General features: G+C 28.7%; 2 protein-coding genes across 8 annotated transcripts in view; one reads left to right on the forward strand and one right to left on the reverse strand.

Annotated features, from left to right (window-relative positions):
* The window catches only part of LOC116773705 (protein madd-4), a 197,792-nt gene that overhangs the window by 91,958 nt on the left and 93,139 nt on the right, over positions 1–12,695 (forward strand). The gene's annotated exons all lie outside the window — the stretch shown is intronic.
* On the reverse strand, positions 58–4,682 carry LOC116773707 (uncharacterized). Its single transcript, XM_032666213.2, has 3 exons — positions 4,580–4,682; positions 2,354–3,776; positions 58–1,541 (listed from the first exon to the last, which is right to left on the reverse strand). The coding sequence occupies exons 1-3, from the start codon at positions 4,638–4,640 to the stop codon at positions 1,439–1,441; spliced, it is 1,587 nt and encodes a 528-aa protein (XP_032522104.2). The 5' UTR covers positions 4,641–4,682; the 3' UTR covers positions 58–1,438.

Genomic DNA, 12,695 nt, shown 5'->3' on the forward strand with positions numbered 1-12,695 from the left:
AAATATAGAGTTTCAATGAGTTAACATAATTTTTTAAACTTTTATTATGATTAAGTTTAGTTTCTTAAACTAAATAGGCGCAACATTTAAGATTTCAACGCTACAAAATGAAGAAGAAAAGTACGAACTACGAAGGGATAATAAAATGAAGATGGAAGAACGCAAAACCAAAACTTTATAACTTACTCCAAGATAACATTGCTCTCAAACAGACATATCTTTATTTGGACGGTGATAAAAAAATAATGTCCGACATTAAGGGACTAACTTAATTTACATATTTCGGGTGCTACTTGCATCCTTTTTCCATTTTGACAAACTTATATTTGCATCTCACTCTAACGGTTTACAATAAGTCACAGCTACGAAGGGTAAATGTTTTTTTAAGTGAACCCGAACTCAAGTGAGGTTTTTTTATAATGACATTACGGTCACAGTCCATTAGCTGGAATGATCTCTATACCGGAATTGGGTGAGTTTTGCTATGAAATTGATCGGGTGAATTGGTTGTTACTTCACTATTTAATATACATATATATAATTTTCTTTCTATGTTGAGATATATTTTTCTAAAAATATAAAGTCTTAAGTTGGAAAAGCATAAGCACATAATATGAATTATAACTTTAAAATTAATATGAAGAATGTCTCTCACTTGAAGATCAAATCAAAAAGAGAAATTCCCTAACACCAAACTGTTAAATAAACTCAAAGATAACATGGCTTATTAATTCCAAGGGTATAATTCATTCGTACACAAAAGTCGAAATTAAAAAGTAATAAACATGGTGCATCTATAATTCTTGTCGCTGTGGACATAAGAAGGAATTTTCAATACATCCTCGTAGTGACTCCATGTGGGGGCAAACTTAAGATTTATTGTTTTTTTTTTTGTAATTTAAAATTAGGGACTATCTATGGGATCCTTTAAATGGGATGCACGGATTGACTAATGTGTTTTTAACAAATGTCCTTTCTTATTAGTGAACTTGATACATTTTTAATTTGTGTAGACTTAGAAGAATTCAGTTACTTTAAATTTAAATGTCATAAATTATAGTGAATTTTGTATGATAAATCGAATCCTAGTAAATCAACACTCGTCTCATTCTGGAATTATCATTTTCATATAGAAGGAAGATATTATTCTTAATTAATTTTCTCATTCTTATGTAAAGGGACTAAAATCAATATAGAAGTATTGTGTGGTTATATCTTATTTTAATATTATAACGTATTTATGTAATAAATTTTAGATTTTTTTAATCTATGAGAAGATAAAAGAAACTATAGTCAAACTAATGTGTTTTCATGGATAGAATGTTGGATTGATGGTTAAAATACTATAACCTAAAGCCTTATAAAATGAATGAAGGATACCTACTAGGGCCCTGGTATAGACTTACATCAAACATTACAATATTTTCATATCCAAGATCTAATAATTCACATCAACTGATATCTTTTTCGGACAGCAAGCGGGATACGGCTGAGATTGGTTACCGACGCTAAAAAATCCAGGCTCGAAATTCGACTCGCACCTAGAATCATAAATTCTGAAGTTAGTGTATTTCTAACTAATAACTATTAATAGTATAGGAATAGTCTCAAGTAGTAATTGTTCCTAACGCAATTATTGCGAACACGAGCTAACTTAAATTAGATACCATGTTGCTTATACATTATTGAAATTTACGCTTAAAACAGAATTTTGTATTGCCTTTAAGCAACAAAGAAGTATTTGATTTTTATATTAAATGAGTAATTTTATTTATTCCACAATGGATTGAATTTTCACACTTAGATTAAATATATTTGTTAAATCATATCATGTGGAAGACTGATGGCCAAACGTGTATTTATTTTTACATATTAGGATTTTTTTTGGAGATAAGAAATACATGTAAAGTTGTTAAGTAAATTAAAAGAGTCTTACGTGAATATAAAGTTGTTACGTAAATTAAAAGAGTCTATTAAAAACAGTTCTAAGCGGTATTTTTTTTTATATTTATATCCAGATAATCTGTCCATTATGTTTTTTATAGAACCTCAATTGGGTTTATAGCCTTAAAAACAGAGATCCGAAGCTTACATCTGTCAAGACAAAGGGTCGCATTCCTTAGTTTTTAGCTCTAATTTGTCAAGTTTTTTGGACATGGTTTTATTCCTTAAATTTGTCATCCTTCGCAGGTGTTTTTAATTTATCTTACACTATTTGGGATTTCTTAAGTAGGGAATCTTTTTATTTAAATGTTTTTTATTTCTTTTTACAATTTTATATAATTGTTTTGAAAAAAAATTACCTTAGGAAAATTGACACTAAAATTAACATTAAATATTTATACCAACTTACGTTTTTCTTTCGATATAGGCTTCAAATTGGATATTTTCTTTATCATCAATTACTTTTTTTCCCCAGACTTTATCTCTTTTAGATCTCGATAGCTCGTCAAGCTTGATGACTTTGCCAACCTTTTCTATTTTAATATTTTTTCTTAAGGACAGAGGCTTAAGTAATTTCGTTTTCTCTAATATATTAGCTTTTACTTCCTCCAATATGTTTTTTGATAGCTCATCTGTTTGCCATTCTGGCAAATTTTTCTTTCCGTCATTTTCAGTTGATTCATAATTATCCTGCATAATTTTTACGGCATCTTCATTTTTGTCTTCTGATTCAACACTCTTGACAACTTCTTCTGGTTTTGATATTTGAGGTACAAATGTTCCGTAGTTTAAATTTTGAGGATTCTTATTATATCTCTTAAAGCTGTTTAATTGGGCCCATGGATAATTATTGTAATAGAAGTTTCCTGGGTAAGAACTGAAATTGTAGTGATTTACGTAGGAAAATGGATAAGGAAGAAGTGCAGGTTGCATCGGTAGCAATTCTCGATGCCTTATTGATTCAGGGTAAATCTTCTTTTGAGGAATTGGTTGAGTAAATAACGTTTGTGGAATTGTGTTTTGAGATTGTCTATTACATGGAGGTGCTGGAGAATTGATTGCAAAAGGGAATCTGTTATGTAGGTAGGATGACATTCTTTGAAAATTTGATAGAGGATAGTAATAGGGCAACTTCCCGAAATCTTTGTCAGCTCCAGGGTTTTTGAAGTACGATGATGGATGTGGATAAGAACGTAAAACTGGAGATGGATAAGTCTCTTCGACCTTAGAGTCTGCTGTTTTAGTTTTAGCATTGTGATGATGTAGTGGTTCATACCAATACGAGACGGTTTCTTGTGAATTAGGTTTTAATATTTTCATGACATGTTCTTTTTTATCTTCATTACTATTGTGAGATGTTTCAAAAGGTTTCTCTGTCGTCGAGTTTATTTCTTTATATATATCCTGTGCTAGGCTGTATATTTCTACGATTGCTTCTAGGTCGCTTTTCTTAACAGTATGTAGTAATTCAGTAATTTTTTTTATTTCTTTTTCCGTCAAATATCTGTCATTATTATCTTCATCGCTGTTACTTTCAATATTTAATTCATTAACTTTACTCATTAAATCTTTATGAAACACTGGTTGTAAATTATCATCATTCTTTACAGTTTTCACTGATTTCTGACTGGGACTAAGAGTCATATCATCGAATATTTGATGTTTCTTTAATGTATCCGCTGTTAAATTTATTCTTTTAATAGGTGTATATTCTGTTTGAGTTATATTCTTCTTTCTAAGTTTACAGGTGTAGTTCCCACAAAATGTTTCTGACTGCCACGTCGAATTCACTGCATATAATTTGCCCGTATCTGGATCTTTACAATATAGCCCTGAAATATCCAAGCGATTTATTAAATATGAAGCTGATTAAACTGGCAGCTGGTTAGTATTTTAGAAGAATAATTTCACAATTCCTTCATTCAGAAGTAAACTTTTCAGTGAAAAAAGAAAGTAGAAAGAACTATCAAAATATTCCATTTTTTAATTCTTACATTTTCTATTCGCATAACGTAGTTCATTTATTTGATATTATAAGTCCACATAAATTGGCACTTAATTAGGACTAGGACTTGGTTTGTCAGGGAAAATGGTTCGTCATTAGTAGCAGAACTGTTAATACAATGACTTTCATATTACCAAAGCTGACGTCATTTAATAGAATTATCAATATAAACATGATTGTTTCTGTTTTGTTAAACCAAACAAACAATGGGCACACATTCCGATATAATTCATTGTAAAATTTAATATGTTAGTTGTGCAATTAATTATATTACTTGTATTAACAACTAACATTTGGAAGTCATGTAAATTGATGTAAATATGTTCAGTCCAAAATATGTAGGCTACAATATTTATTAATTGACAATAAAATGAACAAAAACCAATACCGTAACATATAATGGTATAGATAAGTTTTGACGTTCTATAATTCAAAAATACAAGAAATTTATATAAAAAATAATCTTTTTTATTTTATGTTAATGATTATCACATGTTGTAAGTAAAATTCTTTAAAGCACGTGGGGCAGATGACCAACTTAGTTATTAGAATAAAATGCTATCTTGCCATAAAAAACGTGGTTTTAATATAGTAAATATGAGTGTTACAGCTAAATATAATATAACTAACCTTTTATAGAAGTTCCTTCAGCATATAAGAATAATATTAAGCCACATATAAATCTTAACATCGTGTTGTATTTGACGTTACTATAGACACGATCGGACGGACACTACTTCTCTCTGTTTATTACATTATGTTATGATATGACACATTGCTATTTTGCTGAGGTTCCCAAAATGTTTGTGTTAGCAGAATTGTAACGTACACAACAAGCGTTCGCACGCAACTCTGTTCGTGTTAAAAGTTTTAAAACATTCTTATAAATCGATTGCAATTTATTATCACCTTGCTATAATTTTCATTTATACGTATTAAGATGATGGTGTTGTTTAGTAGATTGAAGAGGAACGAACAGATAAATCTACACATTTAATAAATCATCTTCATTAATAATGGACGCTTAATTTAAAATATGTACATCATATCAATATTCTATGTGATTTTCATACAATATCAACGTTAAAGTTTCTATTTAATTTATAATTATATTTTTAATATTTAATACTTTGATTTAAATAATAAATTAAAATATTAATATGCAAACTATGTTGACAGTTTGGGAAACACAGTAAATGCAATTTGCGGACGTGCCATAATTTGAAACGGGTTATCAAAATGTACCTAGATTTAATGGAATTTGATCAGATAATATGATGTAAAATCTTTATAATATATATAGTTCATAAGAAAATAAGAAAATTTGTATAAATACCTATATTAGGCAAAAGTAATTTCTCTGCATCGTAATGAGCTAATTATAAATCATATTTAAACTCAGAAACAATTCTTAAAAGGATGCGTCTGAATCAGCAGGCGGTATTCAACTGCTAAACGGTCCTTTTAAAACCATAACAGAAAAACAACCTTTAAGTACCTAACAATAAAAAGCAAATTCGAAATAAATATTTACGTGAGATATTTTCTAGGTGCATTGTACATCACAGCAGGGGTTTACACTTGTAGGTGTCGAAAAAAAGAAGGAATCAGAGCCTTGTAAAGGTTCTCAAATTGGTTGTTACTTTCGAGCGTCAAAGATAAAGGAATTAATGGTTGAATTATTCCTCGGATTTATCCTGCGGCTACTATTGTGAATATATTTCCCACGATTTTTTTCTTATACTGATTTTTTAAAAATGACTATAACAAATTTTCGTTAAAGGTAACGGTGATGATAAAATAATTAATAAACCTCAAATATATCTTCTTATATAGTCTTAATATAAAAGGGACTTAAACATTGTTTTGAAACTCTCGCGTTTAAATAATTATAAAAATGTAATCAATTAACATCTATACTGTCTGTACTCGATAAAAAAAACATTTGAGTAATTTTATAAAGACAAAATAGATTTTATTTTTTTTAATTGTAAAGTCTCTTGAACTACAAAGTTATTCTCAATAAAATATTGGACGTGTTATCTAAATATTGAGGGCGATATATCACCTCCTACGGTGTGTAATTATGCGGATAGATATCTTTCAGACTGGTTCGCTTTGTTTGTTTGCACTTCGTTTAAATGGGTGATATGTTGTTGATACTGTGAGATGGGCCCTGGCAATTAAGAAGATGTTTGTTTCTATTTGCATTCAACTTTTCAGCATTCTTGAGATAAATACATTGATTAAGGTACTTCGTTTAATCTTGCATAGTATTTTATTTTCTTAGATGATTTACTAATAAATAATATTCGACATTTAAAAAATTTCCTCAGTCATTTGTTCTCAATGTGCAATTGCTATAATTTTTATTACAATTGATTAAATTTGAGAATCAGCAACCTATATAATTCAGAATACCTATTATAACTTTAGAGTTATGATAACAACTGCATATTGCTATTTTTTTCTCTAAGGGCTAGTTATATTATTATTATTATATTAAGTGTATTTGTGTGTGCAGAACTATGGTTTGAAATACGTGTATTTATTGTAAAAGTCTCGATTTAAATAATCAAATACAAATATCATTCAAATCGGTCGCGATATCGGCACAAACATAACCGATTTGTCCCAAATATAGATAGGAGAAAAGCTATCAAGCGTGTATGTTCATAAAACTTGGTTTTATGACGGACTTACATGCGAATAGTGACTCGTTTTATAATACATATATATAATAACAGAATTCTACAATTCTTAAATATATAATACATTTGTGTGTAAACATATTATAAATGGAAAAATTCAATTGTAATCTAATTGAGCTTAATCAAGTGCCACTGTTTTATTTATTATAAATATAATTATTTAATATCAAATATAAAAAACTTTTACAGTTTTATTTGAAGTGTATAAAATTTTAAGAGATTCCTGCATCGTTTCTTTAATATGTATTTGAGGTAAGTTTCAACGACAAAGTAGTTCAAGATAATCTTATGATGTTAGTTGTAAGACCATCAAATTAGCGACTATTTGTCTAGATACTGACCAAATATACTACGGATGGTTCGTTAAGCGTGATGCCGTGCTTTGAACAATACATTGTAATGTATATATAGCACGCGATCCAAACATTTCAGCATAGAAGGATTGTTCTTTTGTTTTCAGATGTTTCAGCTATTGTAAATTTTATCTTATTTGAAATTCTCTGAATTTTATATAATACATAATTATTATATTGTGTTTGTTGATATTATTAGAATACTTCATAATTTTGTGCTAAGGGTGTCACGCAAGTTTCGATTTTGAAGCCAAGTGTCATCCCGTCTCTTTGTTATAAAATTTTCTCCTTAAGTGCGAAAATAAGCCAGATAGGTTAAATTCAAAACAATTTATTCAGTAAGTGAGCTATACTAAAAACAATACAGAAAATATTTTTGCAAAGCAATTTAAGACCTTCGAATGTATAATAGTATTAAAGGAAATGCGTTCTTAAAGTAAAGGTGTCAAGTATTTTAATAGCTTGAACTCATCAAATATTTTGATATATTCCTTTTGCCATAATGGTCTATATATTTTAAAGGACTGACAGTTAATTATGTTAAATTTACTGGTCCTCGTAAATAAGCAAGCTTAAATCTTATTCGTTACAATAATTAGAGTAGTCTTGAAAACCTTTTTAAAATGATCTTTCTTTATTGCTGAAAATATTAAATCTACTAATAGACGAAAATAATTAATAAAATAATTTACACCAACTAAAATCAGTACAATTATACCAACTTATTAAAAATTTAATAAAAATTTTTGAGTGAAATTTCCGAACGAATAAAAATTTAATGTATTTTGAAGCGGCGCTAAATATGGCGTGACTCATTTTGACACTTGACACAACTTTGATCGCGCCGTAACGAGTTTCGCTTTGCTTTTATTTGAATGAGCTGTAATTAATATTAATTTAATGGTGTGTCATGTACCATGGCGTCTTAGATACAATCTTTTTATATATTTGAATTGATTCATTTATTATAATTGAATACTTTAAGACTTGAAACTTAAAGCATAGACACGAATTTTTTTTTAAATAATATTATATTTTTAATTGATATATTTTTTAACACTGGTTTGTTCTATGGCTGTTGAACATGTGCTTGATAGTGAAACTTATGATTATTATCTTGCAAAGGCATTTGGCAACGACCGGCATCATGCTGGCACTAAGTAATCTGTGTCATAGACGTTCATATCCGATGTCGGGAGCACATATTAGTGTACAAATTAAAGATAAATAGAAAGGCCGCTGATTAGAGTTCTTGAATTATTCTTATTACTTTTTTTATTCATATTTTGAAAAGAGGTAAATAACTATAATGATATCAGATATTTGAAAATGTCTTTCGTGTATTATAGATTATTAATCTGATTAAATAAGTGTAAAGTTATGTAAATACTAACATGAGCACATTAGAAAGTCGACAGTTTTATTTTAATTTATAGCAAGTCTGTTCTTTGAATCTTTTAACAAATAAAATAAATTGGCTAGTAATGTTAAATGATCACTTTTGCTTTAATAATTACCTAGATATTATTTTATTTATTTTAAAAAAAGTTTTACGATCTTTCAATTTTATATTATTGCTTTACGTAATAACCCAAAAGTTTTGTATATTATAAGATAAGTGTCATGTTATGAGGCGGTTATTACAAAGTCTTGCTTAATATAAATTCCCTAATGTTAAGATTATGTTACTTGTCCGAATTTTATTGTTATAATTGAATTTATTATGGGGCGTAATGGAATCGTAGCTTTAATGTGTGTTTTACAAATGGGGTTTGATTCCCAGCTAGTCTAAATACAATAAATGTATGCAATTATTGAAAGGTGTACTATGTCTGTGTATGTTTGTTTGTTCCGCTGGAATCTTGCAACTCAATTTCGAAGCAGATATCATGTATCGGTTGTATTGAAATTATTTTTAGTCGTTTGGTGGAGTGACAATGCGTGATAAGGTGGGTGACGTCGTTCTAGATTCAGCAGAAAACCCAAAATGAATTTGAGTGAATGAGTTTATGTCCCACCATATGGCTATCAAATGAAAGAGCTTACTAAGAATAACTCAATATGTTAGCTACATATTTATGTTTTGTAGCGTCTATATACGTTTTTGATTAAAAAAATATTAAGAAAAAACAGTTAATTAAAAAAAATATATTGTATAACAATAAAGATGAAAAATTTTAGCGATCAGGTACGTGTGGTGGAAGATATTCCTTCCATGGATATGGTAAAGTGATTTTAAATTTGAAATTAATATTTGTGTAAACACTAAAAGCGAGTAAAAGACATAAATATTTTTTTTATGTAGGCGCCCAATTTTAACTCATTCCTTCGATGTATTTGTGAATAATAATCACTTACAAGTAATATATAAGCATAAAATAGTTTAAATTCCCACTCGTTTATTTAAAACGGCCCTTAAGGAGCAGTGATTGTGTTAAGAACATCAGTTTTCTTGAATATACAGATCAAGATAATTAAAGTGTCGTTCACAAATATGATGGGAATAATTTCTTTAAGAATTTTAATTAATCAGTTCAAATCCGTCAGTGTTCAGCGGCCATCAATAATATAAGGTGCTTGGCTTAGTTTAAGAGATGTGGCGAGTTTATCATACATACATATAAAATGTCCTAGATTGTAAGTAAAATATTACGAAAAATTCTCATAGTTTGTCAACGGATATTTACATTTTGCGATAATATTATACGTATATATATATATGTATATAAGTGTGTGTGTATATATATTATTCAGATTTTATGATCGAGTATGTCGGAAATCTTAATGTTGCATCTTTAAGAAAGTTAAGTTACTTTTTTATGTAAATTCTTTAAGTAAACAAACGATATTGTTTTCTTTAAATTATATTTACAAATGGTACACTAAATCTCAGCACTTAAATGGGTCATGTATTTTAATTAGCCGCTTCGATTGTGACTACATTTTGATGTATTGAAGTTACAGAGCTACGAATACATAGAGGTGAATTATAAACACTCTCATTTTTCGTTTTTTATTTATTTCTTATATTTGTATGAGCTAAAATGGTTTTCAATGAAAAATTAAAATTTGGCGTTTTCAAAAGCACGAAATGATCAAGGAGTTTTTTTTTTAATTCGATTAACAAAAATTCGTAATTTGCTATTTAAATTATATTTAGTTTTTTTTTAATTTTATAATTGGAAAAAAAGCTGCATTTGTAGTCTATAACCTTATTTTATATATTTTTAAATAGTAAAAAATCTTTCTATTCTAAACTATAATAGATCTGTGGTCTCTCGTTACTCCTTTCAATTTAATTGGTAGATTGTTGGACGATATCGATTCCGACGCCTCCATACGAAGTTAAGGGCAATTGTACTTATTTATACGATCTTACGGCCTTGGACGGTCGTAAATAATTATGGTTCTTAATAAAATACCAAAGAAAAACAAAATAAATTTATAAATATTCCGTAATAAAATAACTTTTTTGTACCGGAACTATTATTTACTTTTCATTTATTTGATGAAGGCATAATTGTTTATATATGAATATTACGAAATGTTTGCAATATTTTTATATTTTATTATTATATTTATTTATTATATTTACGAAATTCATTTTTATTCTACATATTATTTGAAAGACATCACAGATTGTAAGAACCTAATATGGTGGTCTTGTTTGTTAACCTTTAATTTAAATGAAAGTAAATAAAACTAGTGTATAAAAAGATGAGCTTTTTGTGTAATTCGTGTTGTCTGCTAGTTGATTTAATATATTTTTAAGTCAACAACAGATTTAATCTGCGTTAAAATAAACCAACACACGAATTCGTCAATCAGCATGCAAATTTATGTACATTGTTAGTTAGTTTGTTTTAATTTAATTAATCGAGTATTCAAAACTAAATGATGCCGACATGATTTGTAGACGGAATTATTGTTTGTGTTGGAATATTATTTTTCATAGTATTATTAGTCTCAATCAAATTATACTTGTTTGTGTGATTTTTTAACAAGGCATAGTTTATTCACGATTATTTTATTCATCCATCCATCTAACCAACCATCTGGTAACAGTTGGTAACCATCCAAGTGTAAAAAGCTTTCTCTATTTAGACCACAGAATTATATAATAATTATTGACCCGAATTTTTAATAAGATAGCTTCATTTAACCTCATAGTAAACAACTGTGAGAAATTTAAAAAATTATGTCAAAATAGTATGGCTGTACGCCGCCGAAAAATATGTAATTTGAAAGAAAATAATATAATTTGCACAAGCATAATTTTATTTCCGATACATAAATTGTTTACGTGCTAAGATCTCCAGCACACGTACGATACTGCTGCAGGATGTTGTGGGAATTCGCCACTTCCGCTGAACCCTGCATGGGTAATTAGGTTTGTTAACAAAATTACGTGCGGAAAATTTTATTCGGCAAAGTTTTGGGCCTCTCGGTAACGCTTGTTTTTTACTTGCTCAGTTTTAATATATACTAATTTATTATTGAGATGTTCTTTATAAGTTATTCTGTACGTTAAATGTTTTTGTACATTTCGTCAATACCGTTTGATTTATTTCTACCGTTTATGTAATAATTTTAAAATTTTATTTATATAAAACTCTATTAACATAGCTGCGATTTTCTGAATAAATTGCGTCATAAAAAAACACACACACACACACATATAAGTATATATATTATCTGTAAGGTTATCATCTCTGAAAATATTGATAAAGTTAATCTTAGAGGTTTCATTATTTGAATTTAACAATTATTTCCAATCGTATTATAGCATTTCTATGATTAAGATAATATATAATGATTAAGTGTATCAATATCTGAGCTTTTACTCCACCGTCATTAGCGCTATCTGCTGACTTTTTTCCTCAACCTAAATCTCAGTTATATTTCTGAAGATTGATTGATACGACGATTAACGCAGATCACTTAATGGTAGAATTAGTAAAGTATGTATAATATATGAATATTACTATTGAATTATTTTATCAAATCAGATATTTGTTATGATGTCGTTTAATGATGAATAAGTGTTTATGTTAAAATTTATTATTTGATTTATCAATAACCGTATTTATCGCGTTGCGGGGAGTGGAGTTTCAATAGTGCCTGGGACTTGCGACCCGGGTGTAGGTTTATGGGGCCCCTATCTAACGTTAAACGCTGACGTCCACCGTCTAAGCCCCTCTCTCTACCTAGCCAAATTTGAAAAGAAAATACTAGGGCTACCTTCTAAGTACGTTCCAAACATGAATTGATGTTAGTTCTGGACGGGTCTAAGTCTTTTAGTAGGTTGTAGAGATACTTTATCGTTATACCTCTCGCTCCAACTACTACCACGTACAAATCCACGAAGAAACTATTTCGAGTGAGTTCGTTTGAGAGCTCGTAATATTTATTCACCTTGATATTTATTTGTTTATGAAAAACGAATAAAATTTTTGCTAATAATATATCTAATAAGTTGTGTAAATCTCCTTTTACTCAATTTCTTTTTGTTGCATCTATAATATAAACCCAATTAAAAATTTGTAATCTTTCTTATAATATTCTTCATCGACACAAGAGTCTTTTGTAGACTCGTTGTGGTCATCACTTATCAGTAATCCGTATTCATGATGACTTTCTTGGGAAGATAGTTGCAGTGGTATCCGCTTGCTTTCTGCACCA

The sequence above is a fragment of the Danaus plexippus genome, assembly GCF_018135715.1.
Source record: "Danaus plexippus chromosome 22 unlocalized genomic scaffold, MEX_DaPlex mxdp_33, whole genome shotgun sequence".
Lineage (NCBI taxonomy): Eukaryota > Metazoa > Arthropoda > Insecta > Lepidoptera > Nymphalidae > Danaus > Danaus plexippus.